The sequence below is a fragment of the Phascolarctos cinereus genome, unplaced genomic scaffold, assembly GCF_003287225.1.
Source record: "Phascolarctos cinereus isolate Bilbo 61053 unplaced genomic scaffold, phaCin_HiC Scaffold_7;HRSCAF=346, whole genome shotgun sequence".
NCBI classification, from domain to species: Eukaryota; Metazoa; Chordata; class Mammalia; order Diprotodontia; family Phascolarctidae; genus Phascolarctos; species Phascolarctos cinereus.
In genome coordinates, this window is record NW_027556180.1 from 28,251,657 (window position 1) to 28,271,083 (window position 19,427).

General features: G+C 39.7%; 1 protein-coding gene across 1 annotated transcript in view; it reads right to left on the reverse strand.

Annotated features, from left to right (window-relative positions):
• Positions 1-19,427, reverse strand: part of WDR49 (WD repeat domain 49) — a 115,629-nt gene that overhangs the window by 6,577 nt on the left and 89,625 nt on the right. The window contains 4 exon segments of the mRNA XM_078147652.1: positions 5,388-5,585; positions 9,432-9,619; positions 13,529-13,618; positions 18,030-18,067. Coding sequence (XP_078003778.1) covers positions 5,388-5,585; positions 9,432-9,619; positions 13,529-13,618; positions 18,030-18,067 — 514 coding nt within the window.

The following is a 19,427-nucleotide window of genomic DNA, read 5'->3' on the forward strand; positions in this document are numbered from 1 at the left end:
GGAAAGAATACAAGTGTGGACTAAAATAATGAAAATGGAAAGAATACCCACAAAAGCATTGAAAAGAATGTTGCAAAATAACCAAAAACAAACATGCCCCAGAGAAGAGCTATAAGAAGACTCCTTCCACCACACAAGCACTCAGACTCCTTTGCAGAGATGACAGGTTCATAGCTATGGAACACTGCATATAATGTCAGATTTTTAATGTATTGATTTTATTGATTTTTCCTCTTCTTTCTTCAAAAATAATTCTTTGTCTAAGACATAGCTCTCTGGGAGGGATAAAGGAGGAAATCAAATTGCCAGAGGGGAGGAATAAAATATACTAATAAAAATTTATTATAAAAAAAAAAGGATACCCATGAATTGAGGAATTGCTAAACAAATTGGGTCAGGATAATATAGAATGTTATTGTGCCATAAGAAATTATTAATACAAGGAATTCAGTAAAACATGGAAAGACTTGCATGAAAAAATAGAGTAAAGAAAATAGCACCAATAGAATAATATACATAATGTAAGTGAATGAAATATGTAATACATATAATCATGCTATAAGTTAATGTTACATCATGTACAGCAATATAAGCGAAAAAAGAAAAGTGAAAAGACAATTAACTCAGATTAATTTTAATAACCGATCTTCTTCCCAGAAGAATGGGTATAAAATATACTCATATCTCTTTTCTCCAGGTAAAGAATGTTGAATACACTGTCTGACTTGGTTCACATGTTGATCCATTTTGCATAGCTATTTTTCTTACTTATAAGGAATTAGGTATTTGAGAGGAGGTGAATCTAGAAAATGACTATGGAATAAAAAAAAAGAAATCTATAAAACCTAAAAGCAAAATAGTAGAACTAACTGGTGATTATAATTATCATTCATTCATTTATTCAGCAGTTATTATGCACCTATTTAATTTCATTAAATTCCATAATAACTTATTAAGCACTTGAGTAACTACAGGTTACTAGCCAAAATGATGATGATAATAAGATTTCCCAAGTTTAAGGAATTCAATATTTAATGAGGGAGAGGAGGAGATATACACAAGTAACTGGTATATAAGTTAGAATGTGACCATAGCAAAGAGGGGAAATTTGATGAAGAAAAAAAGCCTGGTGACATGAGAAAAGGCTTCGTGGAAGAGGTGGTAGAGACTAAAGGAAAAGAAATATTTCAACAAATGGCAAGGAGAAAGGAGAGGCCTTCAGGGCACTGAGGACATCAAGAGTGGATGCAGGCCAGGATCAAGGAGCAGCTATTGATCTGGGTATACAGAAGGGAATTGTATGAAGTCAGGCAGGAAGGGCTGGTGGGAGATAAATTGCTCAATGCCTTAGATGCAAGACTAAGCAGTCTATATTTTATCATAGAGTCAATATGGAGAACTGAAAATCATTGAGTAGCACAGTGGAATGGTCAGACCAGAGGTGTCTTAAGGAGATTATTTTAGCAGTTATTCAAAAGATCAATTATCAAGAGGGATAGACTGAAGGCAGGAAATAAGTTAGGAGGATGTTACAACAGTTTTGTAGAAGTGATGAGGGTCTGAACTAGGATATGAGTAGAGAGGAGGCAATGGATGGACACGCAGTTTATTATGTAGGTTGAATTGACAGGATTTGGCAATGGATTACACTGGGGGCTGAGGAAAAAGAAAGAGCAGAAAAAGATTCCAAGGTTGTGGGTTTATGCGGCTGTGATGGTGGTAGTATCATTGACAAAAGGAAAAGGAGATTTCAGGGGGAGAAAATCAGTTCCATTTGGAAGGTGTTGAGTTTACCCTTTATCCCCATGAAGTATACAGTCTAGGAGAGGGCAAAAAATACACAAACACACAAACATCATTCAAAAAAAAGTTCATAAGAAGAGCTCCAAGGGCTCTGGTAAAATCATGGGAGGCTTCATGGAGGAGGTAGCATTTATTTAGGATTTGAATAAGATGTGAGCAGGGAAGGACATTCTGAACCTAGAGAACAGTGTGAGCAAAACAGCATAATGGTAAGATAGTTGGTTGAAAGGTGAGAAGGTTTATATTAGAGACCATGGCAATTAATCCAGTTTGGATGGAACAGAGAGTATATGAGGTAGAGTGAGAAATCTCACAAACAATCAGAGAATCAGAGATTTAGACTTGGAAAGGATCTTATAGGCCTTCCCATCCAGGCCTCCCTCATTTCAAAAATGAAAAAAACAGAGATAAAGAGAGGCTGAATGATTTGCCTAGGATCACTGTTAACAAGTACCTGAGGCTGGATTTGAAGTCAGGTCTGCCACTGAGAGAGAGGGAAACCCAAGTGCTTTGGACAAAGTAATGGCACTTGGACCACCAGCCCTGCTACCAATCAGCCAGGCCTCTGCTACAACCACTATCCAGAGAAACAACCCTTGCAGAGCTAAGACTCTGGCCACCTACCACCTTCTCACTGACCACATTTGCTGAAGATAGATAAAAGAAAGTGCTCACCGTGAAAGACCTTGGTGTTGTCAAGTGATTCAACACCAGAAATGACTCTAGTTCTAAGAAGGTGCATTACTGCCTGCACCCCAGGGACCCTGAAGACTTTCTAGCTGACTTGAAGCTAAATCTCCTGTGAGTGTTATCTCTTCCATTAGGATGAGCTACTTGAAAGCAACAACTATTTTATTTTGGTGATTGAAGCTTCAGTTCTGAGCAGTATTTTGTACATAGTACTTAATACATGGGGTTTAATTCATTTACTCATTGCTGAATCCAAGTTCTGTAGCCACCATGTCATGCTGCCCAAGAATGAAAGCAAATTGGGAAAGAATAAATGAGAGAATGAGTGAGTGAGAATGGTTGAAGTCTCACATGCCAGGTCAAAGAGTTTAATGGGCAATGGGGAGAAACAGGTGCATATCTGAGCATCAAAGGGATGTGATGCAGGATCCTGTGCCCCAGGAGGACGAAGCTGACGCAACATGCATGATGCATACAGGGTGGTCAGTTTGAAAGACTACAGGAATATAGCTGATGGTGACCTGCACATCCTAGTGGTATTGGAAGCAGAGGAGAAGAGTCAGTCAACAAGTCTATATGGGGCACTGAGACAGTGAGGCAGTAGAATTCACAAGACAGGACACCTGGCTGTAATGAACGCTGGTGCCTTTGATCATGAGTCCAACATTCTAGTCAATGGAGCAGGCCTGTAAAAAAGCACCTGTCTGCAGCAAACACAGCCAGAGAATCAATGCCCAAGACACAGAAATAAGAACAAGTAAGATTCGAAAGAGAATGGAAGTATTTCTTTTTAAGCCCCCACCCCCCACCAAATATTGGGCAAATTGGCAGAGAAAGTAGTGTTTACTGTCTGGACTGGAGTAAATTGATGGCCAAGGAAGAAGAAAACTTATTTTCCACATTTCTGCCTCTCATTATTAACTTGTCATTGTCTGCCAAACTTGTGTGCAGGGTAATTTCACTGAGATTTTAGTGTTATGTAATTACAAAACCATGGCAATTAAATTCTAACCATTTCCTCAAGGATTTTTTATCAGAAATCTTAGCACTATGGTGAGAGTACTGCATCAGCAGTCAGAGAACCTGGGTTCAAATCCTAGCTCTGTTCTTACTATCTTTGTCATCCTGGGTGTAGTATTTCATTTCTCCGGGTCTCAGTAACCCCATCTATAAAATGAAGGGGCTGCACTGTCCATGGTTCTTAATCTGGCATCGATTAACTCACTCTGTTAATATTTTGATATTTATTCCAACATAATTGGTTTCCTTATAAGTGTACGTATTTTACTTTATGTATTTAAAAACATTCTGAAAGGAGGTCCAGAGGCCTCCTCAGACTGACAAAGCAATCCACCACAACAAGGTTAAGAACCCCTGGAGACAGATGGTCTTAAGGACCCTTGAGGCACAGAATCCTCTGATTCTATGGGGCTAAGCAAAATATGGGATAGCCATTTCCTTCTCAGATTCATGATTATAACTCACTTGTAATCCTTGTCTTCAAGAACTGCAAAGTGGGGGATAGAGAATTTTCCTCAGAGTGAGGGTGATCATCTTCGAGTCTTGCCACTGAAATATACTAGCTGTGTGACCTTGGAATAGTCACTTGATTTTGAAAGAAATGATTGTTAATAACTTGGGGAGTTGTTAACTCCCCAATAATTTGAGGAGATTCAGAGATCCCCCCCTTTTTTATTCTATTTTCAAGACCTCTAATTTCTCCTCCATACAACCCCATCCAAACTTACAAGGAATCTCTAGTCTAGTCTAGATAAATTTCATTCAATCAAGCTTGGGTGGAGACAGATTCTTTTGTCTATACTGCTCAAGGCTGAGGATGGTCTGGGTATAGAGATAGTCTCCCTAATCAAGAGTGATGTTATATCACTCTCAGCACCTCTTTGAAGTAAACCCACTTCTCTTTGTAAAGTCCACCTCTAATTAAACTGTTAACCAATTAGAGTTAATTGCTATCTGATGGAACACCTCTTGTCCAAAAGCAAATAAACCTTAAAAAGTAGCCATGCAGTCTCTTCCATGGAACAAGATAATAAGGAGCCATTTTTGTCAGTCATATGCTGGCCATGATTGATAAAACTGATTATCATTTTCCAAAAAACTATCTCTTGAAATTATTTTAAACAGTACAACCTCAGTACCCCAGCCAACTCTCTAAGACTAGATTTTTCAGATGAGTTGCCTGCAAAGGTGGAATTTCCTTGCACCAAGGAAATCACAAGTCTAGTCAGAGAGACAGACAGACAGACAGACAGACAGACAGACAGACAGAGAAAGAGACAGAGACGGAGACAGAAACAGAGAGAAAGAAGGTAACCAAGGCTAGGAGAAAAAAAAAAGATTTGCCTAAAGTTGCCATACCTCCTAAGTGGCAGACCTAGGCCAAACGCCGCATTGTCAAGGTTATGAGTCACTAAGTATTGAACTCAATGAGTCAATAAGTATTATGAAGCTCTTATTATGTGCCTGGCACTGTGCTAAACACTGAGGATAAAAAGTAAAAGTCCTCAAGTAGCTTACATTCTAATCGGGGAGACAACTTGGCATATATACATGTGAGCACACATGCGCATGCACACACACACACACAAACACACACGATACATACAGAGCAGATATATTATAGCCTAAGCAGGGAAGGCATTACATTTTATAATTCCCAACACACTCTACCACAGATTAATTTAACAGTCAGAGCAAAGTGTATTCAGGATGCAAGTGATTCCTGATACTGCATCTTCAGATATAGAATTCAGTTCTTTCTTGACTAATGAACATTAGTTGACTGTGAGATTCAAAAGGAAATCATCCCCCCTGATAGCATTAAATTCCCCACTCACTTCCCCTCCGTGACAATAATGGAGCAATATTTCTACCTGACCAAATACTCCAATCAGAGAGCCCCAGACATCACTGACAGAAACGCTGCCATCTGCAGAAGAGGCAATGATCAGTACTCGGCTGCCGTATGCACAAGTCTCCAGAGAACTGATTTGGTCCTCATGAGGTTGAAATGATCTTATCAGAGGCGGAGGCTGCAAAACTTGCCTCTCATTGCAATTAAGGCAATATTCCTGAATGAAATGGAAAAACACACCCAAAACCATCAGCTTTTAGAGAAAATCACCAATAAAAATAATTACATTTAATTGAACAAATATTTGAAGAAAAAATAGCCCCTTTCCTCAGGGAGCTTATATTCCTCTGGCAGAAGGCATATAACTTGTGCACCAGTGAGAAAGTATGCAATGTATACAAAGTGATCAAAGTAATTTCGAGAGAGAATGACTGCTACTATCTAAGAGACTCAAGAAAGGCCTTGGGTATGTTACAACACATGCTGTGTGCATTGGAGGAAGCTGGGGGTTGTGTGAGGTAGAGATGAAGAAGGAATGCCATTCTAGACATGGGGAATGAGCTAAGGCAGGTAGAAAGACTATGGAGAGTCATGTACACGGGAGAGAGCTGCCAGGCCAATTTGATTGGAATGGAAAGAGGGCATGATAAGGACTGAAGTGAAATATGACTGGGAAAGTGGCTGAAAACAAGATTGTGGATGAACAAAAATGCTAGGTGTTTTTTTTTTAAATTTTAACCCAGAGACAATGAAGTGTCAAGGAAGTTTTTGAGTTGGGGGAAGGTATTGAAGTAGCCAGTTATAACTTTTAGGGATGTCAAAACAGATGGAATCATGTCACCCAATAATTTACAAATCTTTGATGAATCCCTATTGTTTCCAGAATAAAAGACAATTTTTTTCACTTTTAAAAAATATGATGTAGAAATAACACATTAATAAAAAGGAAAATTTAATGAACAAGATGGAGAGTTAAATAAGGCTGTATTGATGTGCATAAAGCTTGTCAGATGGCTTGACAACTTTTTAGCAAGAGAAAGAAAATATCCTAACAGTGAAAACAATTATTTGTCTGATTCGTTGATTTTCTTACGTTGTTCTTGTTCTCACGCTTATGGACATGGCACAAAATATAAGACTGGTATGTGATTATCTGAAGACTGAATTGGCCATAGCCAGGTTGAAGGGGAAAAGAGAGACAGACAGACAGATAGAGGCAGAGAGGTGAGAGAGAAAAAGACTGAGACAGAAGAAAAGAGGCAGAGACAGAGAGCAAAAGAAAGAGAAAGACAGAGACTGAAACGGAAAGAGACAGAGACAGAGAGATGGAGCCAGACAAAATAAGAGAGACAAAGACAGAGAGAGAAAGAAAAAGACAGAGACAGAGACGAAGTGAGACTCAGAGAGACAGAGTATCTAAGAATTGAAGCTAGATAAGGTAGTGATCACAGTTCAAATTAGGGAGAATCAGATTAGTGCTTGGGAAAAAAGGATGAAGGGTTTGCTGGCCAACTAATGAAAAATAGTGGGGAAGATGAAGATGAGCAGACAGCCTTGAAAGTTTTGGTGAAATTTATTTCCAATTGCACTTGGAATCAAAACTAAGAAAAATATGCTATTTCCTGGCTCATCATTGTTGACTATACAACGTGGGGGAAATGTAAAGTAGAGCTAAACTTCCAAGATTGGAATTGTCATTACATCACTAACTCCCACTGCCAAAACGATTTGTACCTGATGATCACCAGATGGTGGTAGGGCAGAGTAGGAGAGAGTTATCTCACAACAAGGTCAAAGGAAGGCAAATGAACATCAGAATTTTTAGACGCATCTGTTCTTCCTCTCTTCACATATCGTTTTGGTCTTTCCAATGAAACATACAAGGTACTTGATGATGGACTTGTGACAATTCTGCCAGTGTACATCAGTTGTTGTCATTTTTGTTTCGTTGAAATGTATTGCAGTACATACCAGTCAAAGAAACCCATCAGACATACAAGTGTACCAAAGATATTGGGCAACATACAGAAAATTGTATCATCTAACATTGGGCCTAACAATAATTTTCAACAAAGAGAAAGATTATGTTTACTATTGTCAGAATTTCATATATCAAAGTTCATAGGTTCTCCTCTACCTCTACAGATGGTTCTTTGAGAGTTTCTGTGGCCAAAAACAATGCCTCTTCCTCTGGCCAACCCAGTGATGAGACCTTCTGAACTCGGCAAGACTGTGCCTTCAATAACAAACTTGCAATTCATATTCACACCCATACTCAAAGCTTTTTGATGTTGGCAGGAGATGATGGAGCTTGGGGCCCACTAATATGACCTTCAAGAACACAGCATCATTTCTACAGCACACTACAGCATTGGAGAAGAATATCAACTTATGACTGTTGTACATAAGACATTTTACTGTTTAAATGATGAATGAACATCTAGAAAAGGAAGCAGGCACCACAAAGAACCACTTGGCTTCCTCCAAAAAAGGTCATGGCCAAATATTCTAAGATCCCTTTTTGGCAAGCTTTATAAACTGGTAGATTAAAGGAATTCTATCAATTAGTTTTACCATGGCTTTTGGAAAGGATTTGATAAAGTCTCCCATGCTATTCTTGTGGACCTGGAAATATGTAGGTTACATTACAATACATTTATGTTGATTCAGAACTTGTTGAAAGTTCAGACCTGCAATGGAGACATTAAGGACTCAATATCAGTTTAAAAGAAGGCCACAACTATCTGTGCTGTTTATCATTTTTATCATTAATTTGGACAAAAGCATAGATAGCAAACTCAAAAAAATTTCCTGAAGGTACAAAGATAGATGTCAGATGCAGGATTCATAAAGGTCTTGGGACAAAATTAATTTGATGAAATTTAAGAAGGATAAATATAGAGTATTATACATGGGTTCAAAAATCAACTTCATTAGATGGTGCAGGTGTGGCTAGAGAGAAGTTTGTATACATAAGAGCTGGCAGCAAAAGTGGTCTGCAAGTCGATATGAGTCAGCAATGTCATAGGGAAGCCAAGAAAATGTGAACAATATTAGGCTCAATTAAGAAACTTCAAGAAATTCAGAAACCTCAGAGTAAAGAGATGACAATCCTTCCGTCCTCTGCCCTGGCCAGACTATATATTGTGTTTAGTCCTTGGCTTCACATTTTAAGAATGACTTGGATCCACTGGAGAGCGTCCAATGGTGAGGAGACCAGGATAAAGAAGGCACTTGCACTCAGCCTTATGATGATTGGTTAAAGGGAAAGGAGATATTTAGATTTTAGAAAAGAGGTCTTAAGGGAGATATGAAAGCCATCACCAATTATTTGAAAAGCCATCACATGGAAGAAGGACTAAACTATTCTACTTGGGTCTAGAGGGTAGAATCAAGAATGACGGGTGGCCATTGCCAAGAGGAAAAGTTAAGCTCAATGTAAAGAAAAACTTCCTCACAATCAGAGCTGTCCAAAGCAGCTATGGCAAAATGGATAGTATGGTGGACCTAGAGCCAGGAAGATCTGAGACAGGATCAAGACTCAGGTGCTAGTCGTGTAACCCTGGGCAAGTTACTTAACTACTGCTTGTTTCAGTTTCTTTATCTGTAAAATGGGGGTAGACACACCTACCCTCCCCCAGTTGTTACAAGAATAAAGCAAGATAGTGTTTATAGAGCCCTTTGCAAACCTGAAAGCGCTATGTAAATGCTGTTATTAAAAGTGGAATGGACAACATCAGGAGGTAGTGGGGTGCCCCATGCCAGAGTTCTTTAAGAAAAACCTGGATGGCTTATGATGGATTATGGTGGGGACTTTTAATCAGTTATGGGTTGGACTAGGTGACCTCTGGGAGCCTTTGCAACTTGGAAATTCTGTAGTAAAATTTATTTTTAAATTAGGAAAAATCATTATCTGAACTCAATTATAGTGAATGATCTTCCTTATCTAATCAGGTTGGTCATTTCTTTTCCTGTAAAGGAAAAAGAGGGCCTGATTCATAATCATGAACAACAACAGACAATCAGGGCAAATGAAGAGGAATTCAGGAGAGACAACACATACTTCTATGTTCCATATCTTCAGGCAGCCATTGGGATCTCCTGTGACAAGGTGCTGATTTGTCTTGTCAACGGTCATGATAATGGGTCCAGCTCCACTGTGGGCCACAAACTGGGCCACAAGCTGCTTCTTGAATATATTCCAGAACCTGACATAACCAGATCCTCCACAGGATACCAAGTTGGCTCCTCCTTAAATGAGTGGGAAACATATGTAAATGCTTCAGTGTGTAATAGAAATAAGTTAGTGGTTAATGATAACACTTCAAATACTCAGAAAGATTTTGCCCCACCTAAGTCATTATAGCGGTGACCAGGTGCCACAGGGGATAGACACTGGGACCGGAGTCAGGGAGACTAGTCTTCTATAATTCAAATTTGGCCTCAGACATTTCCTAGCTGAGTGACCCTGGGCAAGTCACTCAACTCTGCCTCAGTTTTCTCATCTGTAAAATGAGCTGGAAAAAGAATGGCAAACCACTGCAGTATCCTTGCCAAGAAAATGCTAAATGGGGTCACAAAGAGTCAGACATGACTGAACATCATCTGAAAGTGATTATACCATGGTACGAGAGGAGAAACAAGTTTGGAGTCAAAGGACTTAGATTCAAATCCTGCCTCTGATTCTACTACCTATATGACTATGAGCAGACCACTTACCTTCCCTAGCATTTAATTTCTTCATCTGTAAAATAAAGTCATTAAACTATATGACCTCTGGGGTCCCTCCACAGCTCTAAGTTGATGATTCTATAATACTATAGTGTCAGGGGCTAGAATGCGGGTAAAAATGGGAGATATGCATTCATATGCCCTCCCCTCCACAAACATTCCCCCAGCACCAGTGGGACTTTCATGGGTAAGGAAACCAAGGTTCAGACATGTGGAAATTGGGGTTAACTTTGCCCCCAGGTAGTTTGATCTAGGAACTGGCTGTGGTTCTCTTGGGCAAGAAGAACATAAAAGTGTTTTTTAAGATTCTTGGAAAGGAGCTCCTGAGACCCCAGGAAACCTTGTTACTGACTTCTTTTAACCTCTTTGACAGAGGCTTTCATCTGCTTTTATCTTCCTGAACTGTTTTTTTTTTTTTTACCAATTTCAGGAACTAGTGTTACCTGAGGGTAATAGATACACACACACACACACACACACACATACATATTTTTCTTGTTGAATGGATTGTTTATTTGAATCCTTGAGCTCAAAGTAATCCATTGTCCCAATGTGACTGAGACATATAGATGACAGATCAGGTCTCAGGTCAGCTAAGATTTCAAGGTATCTCATTCAACAGCATTTCTCCATCAGTATGAGGATTAAAAGACTGAAATAAATTTCCATTGGTTAGATGAGCATAGAATCACCTAAGTAACCCATTTTCTGTTCTGTCCACATAAAAGTGAGGATTTTAAGTGAGAGTTCTAGTTTTTTCCCATTCAACTGCCTTTACATAGTCATCTAAAAATTGCAATTGTACCCTCACTTAAATAAAAAGCATTTTCCTTGGAAATATTGACTTCACGCCATAGAGAAATAAATATTATTCAACATGGATTTAGGTGCAGATGCACAGTTTTAAAGATATAGACTTATCTATATATCAACATGCTTAGAATTCTATTTATGAGCTTGTTTTAAACATTTCATCCATTTTTCATGAGTGATGAACTCATATTGAAAGTCCTTATGGAACCATTTTTTTGTTTATGGGCTTAAAATACCCTTTTCATTTTCCAGCCAGAGTGCGCTTTACAGATATGCCTTGCTTAAATTATCCTTCAATGCCAACAATCCTATTATTACATGAAAAATCTGCAGATGGGTTCAAATTAGCTTCACAAATGTGCTGCCGATTCACACTCAGGTCTGCTTAATGCAAAAATAATGGAATGGAGTCACTGTGGCAGAAACATTTGGGAAATACCAACAACATTAGAATGAATTAAAGTTGAGAAAATGGGGGGTCATTTTGGATAATAGTTCCTGCTGTGAATACTAGTGAGATTTGGAAATGAAATGAGGGAGTTTATTATTTTTTTTAATCACACTTTTCTCAAGATATTTCAAGAATCCAATAGTATTTACACAATTCTACTGGGTGTATCTACACTGACTTTTTTTAATGTGTGGAAAATGTTATGGAAAAGCCATATGGATTTTCAGTCTGTAAGGTAGAGGAAGGGAAAATAGATACTGAAAAAGCAAATTGTCCTGTTTATTTCTTCTAAGTACTTCAGGGTAGCATTCTGGTTGGCCTCCAAATGCTAAAAACAAAACAAAACAAAACAATAAAAAGTGTGATACTCAGTGTAGATCCGTGTGTTGGAGAGAGGAACTTGACCCCAAGACAGATGAGTTGACTTGACCAAGGTCACAGAGGCAGTAAGTCGAAGAGTTGAAATTCAAACCCAGATCCTCTGAATCCAAAATCCAGCCCTCCTACCTCTGTTCCATGACTGTTTCCAAGCTGCGTGTTGCTTTCCTTTGTCTCAGAGTGGGTCAAAGCCATATCTCCACAATACTAATCCAGTTGATGGAAAAGTAAATAAAAATCAATCAGCTGACTTTCAGTTACATGCTACCAGATGAACTGATATGCTCAAGCCATTACTGAGCGACATTAGCGTCAACATAAGAAAAGCGAAAGATTTTGATCCCCCTCATCCCAAGAAAGACCTTTGCTAAAGTCATCAAACCTGAAGTAGCAGTGTAGTACAATAAAAAGCAGATTTGGCATCAGATGATCTGGGTTCAAATCCTGACTCTGTCACTTACTCCCTGTGGGATGTTGGGTAAATCATTTAACTTCCATAGACCTCAATTTCCTCTTCTGTGAAATGATGGCATCGGATCAGATGACCTCTAAGGTCCCTTCTTATTCTAAATATCTGATCCTGTGATCTGCTGAACACCCTTGAATAAGGCACAAAGAGAAGGCTACTTGATGGGGCAGATAGGTGTGCAGTGGATAGAGCCCTGAAATCAGGAGGACGTGAGTTCAAATTCGGACTCAGACCAAACACTTGACACTTACTAGCTGTGTGACCCTAGGCAAGTCACTTACCCCAACAGCCTAAAAAAAAAAGGCTACTTGAAACCAAGGCACATTCTGCCACCGGCTGGGATCATCCTGGGATAGTGGAACAAATATTGAACTTCAAGGGTCAGAGGATTAGAGTTTAAATCTTAACTGGGCGCCTTGCTACCTTAGTGACTTGGGTAGTCACTTAAGCTCATGACCTCATTTCCTTTTCCGTGAAATGAAGAGAGAGATTGGCTTCCAAGTTCCAATCCAACTTGATACCGATGATCCTAAGATCCTATGAAATCATATTTTTGGTGTCATTTAGGCAAGTCATTCAAGCATTCTGAACCTTAGTTTCCTCCTCTATAAAATGGGGTACAATGCTTCTAGTATTGACTCCATAGGGTGGAGATATGTGCAATGAGATATATATATAAAGTTCTTTGCAAATATTAAAATACTATAGAAATGTCAGCTACTATCACTATCAACACTCACATTCTAGTAATGATATGGTGTACGCGAATGAGTTCAAATCTTGCCTCAGACACTTACTAGCTGTGTGACCCTGGCAAGTCACTTAACCCTGTTTGCCTCAGTTTCCTCAGATGTATAATGTGCTGGAGAAGAAATGGCAAACCACTCCAGTATCTTTGCCAAGAAAACACCAAATGGGATCACGAAGAGTGGGACATGACTGAAAATGTCTGAATGACAATAATAACAAAGTCTAGTGCCGTAGACTAGACTAGATTCAGGAAGACCTGGATTCAAATCCCATAACCGACACTTAGCAACAAGACAATAAGCTACAGGGAATGTGCTGATCTGCATTGATGTGGGAAGTTTCCTTATCCAGGTGTTTCTTAAGCCAGTGAAATGTCCATACCTATCCCCTCTCTCCAGGCGCTGGCCCTCCAACCCTCTGACATTACTTAATGCACAGCCCTCCACCTGCCTCCAAGGTCTAAGTAGGAAGGCATCATCCATCCCCACAGGCACTCTCACTTTATAGTGCCTTTGTCTGACATTCTACAGAAAGTCAAAGGCAGCCAGAAACATAGAAGGCATTTTACCTGTCATTGTAATATTTTTTCTAGCTTCCAGGAAGGAAAGCCTCGTAACAGCATGATTTCCCTCGGTGGTGTCAGTCTCAGAGGAGTTAACTCCTAGAATGGTCTCCCCTGCAAGAGGGGGAGGGAGAGCCCCCTTTCAGCCCTAGGGTGCTTTTCAGGGTCTGCATCTCCATCTGAAAGAGAGACAAAGTGGATTGGCTTAATGTGAAGGGAAGTTCAATCTTGAAACTAATTTCAAATAGCTGTAAGAATACATTGATTGTTTCCAAGTTTTCTTCCCTAAACAAAAATCATTGATTTTCAGAGCTAGGAAGTCAGAGGCCATGACAAAGAGCTCATTTCTGAGCCCACAATATTCCCAACAAGTGGCTGTCCATCCCAAAGGCAGGTACCCCGAGTTGCTTAGTTGCTGTGGAGACTTTCTCCATTAATGATGATCTGTGCCTTAGCAGACAGTCTTCCTGAGCTGCCACAGCCACAAAATTCAGGACCCTAAGGACAACTCAGTAATAAGCCTCACTAAATTCATCTAAAGAGACCTCCTGACTTTTGACAGAGTGGGTCCATTCTTAAGTCTACTCCAGTTTGGTAAGACTCACCAGAATGTGTACTCTGCTAGCATAGCCTCTCAAAATAACAAGAACAAAAATCATCATCATCATAGCTCACATTTTATGGTGCTTATATTATTTTAGAGGTGAGAAAACTAATGTTGAGAGACATTAAGAGATTTGCCTGGGGTCACAGAGTTAGGAAGTGTCTGAGGCAGGGTTTGAACTCAGGTCTTCCTAAACCCAGGTCCCTTGGCATCCTTCAAAATTCAGATCAAATCCCACCTTCTGAAGGAGGAGGCCTTTTCTCATTCCCCAATACCACCACTACCTCCACTCTTGAGCTTTCTCTCTGAGATTAGCTCCTATATGCTTCATATATATGCTGAATTTCCATAGTTGTTTCCATATTGCCTCCCTCATCAGAATGTGAGCTGCCTGGGAACATGGCCTGTCCACTCCAGGCCCATTCAGCTGTCAAATTAATTTTCCTAAAATTCAGCTCTGACCGTGTCACCTCCCATTCAGTAAACTCCAGTGGCCCCCCATCACCTCAAATATAAATGTATAAAGCATAAAATCCTCTGTCTGGCATTCAAAGCCTGCCCCCCTTACCTCGACAGTCTATTCCCATGCTTTACTCTCCCCCATGTGCTCTGACATCGGGTAACACTGGCCTCCTTGCTGTCCCCCACACAAGCCACTGCATTTCCTGACTCCACTTATTTTCTCTGCTGACTCCCATGCCTGGAATGTTCTCATTCTTGGCTCTCTGGATCCATTAAAGTCCCAGATAAAACCCCACCAGCTTAGGAGAAGCCTGTCCTGATAGCCCCGCCTGCCCCCTACGATCATCTCCAATCCAGCTTGTGGATATCTTCCTTGGCCATAATTATTCTCATTTGTCTCTCCATTAAACTGGGGGATCTGTCAGCACCTTGAGGGCAGGCGTTATCTTTTGCCTGACTTCTTATCTCCAATACTTAGCACAATGCCTGGCACAATGTAGGTGTTTAATAAATGCTTCAGGTATGTGGTGCCATAGTGCCTAGAGCACCTGGCCTAAAGTCAGAAAAATTCAGCTTCCTGAGTTCAAATCTGGCCTCAGACACGTATTAGCTGTATGACCATGGGCAAGTCATTTAACCCTGTTTGCCTCAGTTTCCTCATCTGTAAAATGAGCTGGAAAAGGAATGACAAAGTACTCTAGTATCTCTGGGAAAAACAAAAAAACCTAAATGGGGTCACAAAGAATCAGATACAACTGAAAATGGACAGGGGCAGTTAGGTGGTAAAGTGGATAGAGCACGAGCTCTGGGGTCAGGAGGACCTGAGTTCAAATCCAGCCTCAGACACTTGACACTTACCAGCTGTGTCACCCTGGGCAAGTCACTTAACCCCAATTACCTCACCAAAAAAAAAAGACTGAACAACAAATAAATGCTTACTGACTGCCCAATAATTTTTGCCTTCCTTCTTTGTAATCTCAGCAGTTTTGGATCAATCTTAAGTGTTTGATAACAATAATAATAATAGTATTTATGTCACCTTGAGATTTACAAAGCATTTTAGGCAGCTAGGTGGCACAATGGATAGAGCGCTGGGCCTCAAGTCAGATCTGAGTTAAAATCTGGCCTCAGATATGTAATCCTGGGCAAGTCACTCAAACCTCTATTTGCCTCAATTTCCTCACCTGTAAAATGGGAGTAATGACAGTACCTACCTTCAAAGGGTTGTCATAAGAATTAAATGAGACACTTGTAAAGGACCTAGCACAATGATTGGCACGTAGTAGACACTTATTAAATGCTTATTTCCTTCCTACCCACCCATTAGCTTATTGAATCCTTTCTATGAAACAAGTGCTATTATTTCTACTTGACAGATGAGGAAAATGAGTCTAGGAGAGGTGAGTGACTGTTCCAGGGTCACACACATAGCTAAGAGTCTGAGGTAGGTTTCAACCTCAAGTCCTCCAGCTAAGTAGGTGCTCGTAGACTGACTGACTCCACCTACTGAGAGCCCAAGATCATTTATGCTAGCAATAAGAAATGGAAGAAGGGTGTTACATAGAGGGCCTCTAATAAATGTACTGGGTTCTTCAAGTGCATGAGTAGCTCTATGGATGGAGATGCCTGTGTTTCTCCATCCACAAAATCTACTCACTGAAGCCAAGACCACTCACAGATTTCCAATCCACACTCATCATACCTTTTGTAAACTATTCTAAAACTCCCATGTGCTTTATGTATCCCCACCTCAGCCAAAACTCTGTGTTCTTAGCACGGTTCTCAGCTGCAAATCAGTAGACACTTCATAGGATGGCCCAGCACACATGCAGTTGCACCTCTATATGTGGGTAAATTCTCTCTGCAGTCTCAGGTGTGCATGGCGAGCATGATTCTGGTACCTCAACATTTTCAGCTCACTTCATTTTCAGCTCTTCATCAATAACCATCCTAAGGAATTTTTAATGACATCAGCCATACTGATCATCTGAATGCTTAAGATGCTAATAATACTGCATGTTAGTAAGTTGCTCTGGAAGGCAAATTTCTATCTGTAAATAGGAATTATTATTTCATTATGTTTTCTCCAGGCCACAATGATAGAAAAAATAGGACTATTTGTTTAATAAAATACAATTCCAACAGTTACTGAATTTTAGGGATATGACTTGCCTAGTGTTCAGAGCAAATCTTACAAAGTTTCTCCCTCATCTCTCCTCTATGACTCTTTTTGTATATTTAGATTCTATCCAGGCTAAAATAACCCATAGATCAAAGCTGGATTCCCCTTATGGAATTTTCTACAACCACCTTTGTCCAGGCCCTCGACACATCTCATCTGGACTATTACAATAGTTTCTTAATTCATCCTGCTCTCCAATCTCTCCTCCACACACCTGTCAGGCTATTATTTTTTTTATTTTAATTTTTAAAAACTTTACAATTATTTTCTTATGTTGAGTTCCAAATTTTTTCCTCTCTCCATCCCCTCCCCCACCCCTTGAGAAGGCAATCAATATGATGCTCATTATACATGTGAAGTCGTGCAAAACATATTTCTATATTAGCCACGTTGTAAAAGAAAATAGGCAAGAAAAATAAAGTAAAAGAAAATCTGCTTCAATCTGCACTCTGAATTCAGTTCTCTCTGGAGTTGGATGGCATTTTTCAGCATGAGTTCTTCAGAAATGCCTTGGATCATTGTACTGATCAGAGTAATCATTGTATTGATTACAATATATGCTGTTATTCTTTTTTAATTACTGAAACTTTAATGCAGAATAAGAAAAGAAAAAAATCCACAAACTTAAATATTGAAACATAAATACATAATAAGAAAAGAAAAAAAAGCATGTCATGTGCACAGCAGAATGTGAGAGAAGATTCAAAATATATAGCAGAAAAATATCCATTTCAAGAAAGCCTATGTAATAAGTACTCTGCATTGTGTTGAAAGCTGTCAGTCTTTTCACTGCTTCCTTGTTCGTTTTCTTTTGTTCTCTGCTGCGCACTTTTTACTTTTTCTTCCCCCCCCCACACAAGGCTACAATTAAGTGAGGATATATTTATGTATAGATATAGATATAGATATATGGATACACATATACTTATATACTCATACATACACACACATATAGACATATACTTTTCCTAACAAATTCTGCTTCTGATCTTTGTTTTGGTGTTTGTGCATATCTCTTATTTCCTATCCCTCCTAACTTCTCTAATTTACTTCTACCCTCTGCCTTGCCCTCCTATTACTTAACCTAGCCCCCCCTCCAAAGATCCCTCCCTTGTTCTCTCATTCCCATTAATCTAAACACCCTTTTATTCCCCACCTTTAACCTATTCCCTCACCCTCACTTCTAAAGATCCCTCCCTTATCCTCTCGCCCCTCCTTATCCCCATAGCATTTTATTTATGCTGTTATTCTTAAAGCACAAACTTGATCACATTTGTCCCCTACTCCAGAAGCTTCAAAAGTTCCCTCTTGCTTTTCATATAAAATGTAAATTGAAAGCCCTCATAATCTGGCTCAAGACTATCTTTCCAGGCTGATTATTCATCCCCTTCCCTAACAAAGTCTGTGCCAAGCCAAACTTCTTGGGCATCCCACCCCAAGGCAAACCCAAATAGGACTTTCCATCTCTCACCTCCATGACTTTGCACAGGCTTTCCCCCATGACTGGAATGCCTTCCCTCCTCATCTCCTCCTCTTTGAGTCCCTAGCTCCCTTGAAGGCTCAATTCAAGTGCTGCCTTGGTCAAGACAAAAGAGCATTCCCGACCATTAATAATGGTTTACCCAATCAAGGCTTATGGATTTGGAACATATCCTGTGCTTAATTGTCTTTGTGAATAGCTTATCTCTCAAATGGATCACAAGCCCCTTGAGGGCAGGGACTGTTTCACTTCTGATTTGATTCCCTAGTACCCATAAGTGTTTGTTGACTAATTTAGTGGAGATTGAGTAAAGAGGATAAGTCTCTTATCTTCCTGTGCAGTTCAGGTACATTTCAGCAGGAGTAGGAAGACCTGGTCAAGTAATGATGACTCTGTTCCCAAGGTCCTGCCAACTTGCACCTTTCACCACAAGACCAGAGCACATTGACATAAATGTTCATCTAAGAAGTTTATACAAATATTGGTATTTATACTTCTTTTTTTTTCCATTTCACATCTATTGGTTATCCTTAGAGTTTTATTTATAAATTCTGGTGGCAAAATTTTACTTAATTAGGTCAAGCTTTCCTTTTTCTTTTTTTCTTTGTTTTCTTTTTAATATAAATTTATTTATTTTTAGTTTTCAATATTCACTTCCACAAGTTTTTGAGTTCCAAATTTCTCCCCCCTCCTCCCACCCCAAGATGGCATGCATTCTGAATACCCCTTCCCCTGGTCTGCCTTCTCTTCTATCTGTCCCCCCTCCCTTCTCTTATCCCCTTCCCCTTCTATTTTCCTGTACAGCAGGATAGACTTCTGTACCCCATTTCCTGTATTTCTTATTTCCCAGTTGCATGTGAAAACATTTTTTTAAAACTTTGAGTTCCAAATTTTCTCCCTCCCTCCCCACCCACCCTCATTGAAAAGGCAAGCAACTCAATATAGGTTATACATGTGTAGTTATGCAAAACACTTCCATAGTAGACATGTTGTAAAAAACTAACTCTATTTCCCTTAATCCTATCCTGCCCTCCCATTTATTCTATTCTTTCTTTTGACCCTGTCCCTCCTCAGAAGTATTTGCTTCTGATTGCCCTCTTTCCCAATCTGCCCTCCTCTCTATCACCCCCTGCTCTCTTGTCCCCATCTCCCCCTATTTTCCTGTAGGGTAAGACAG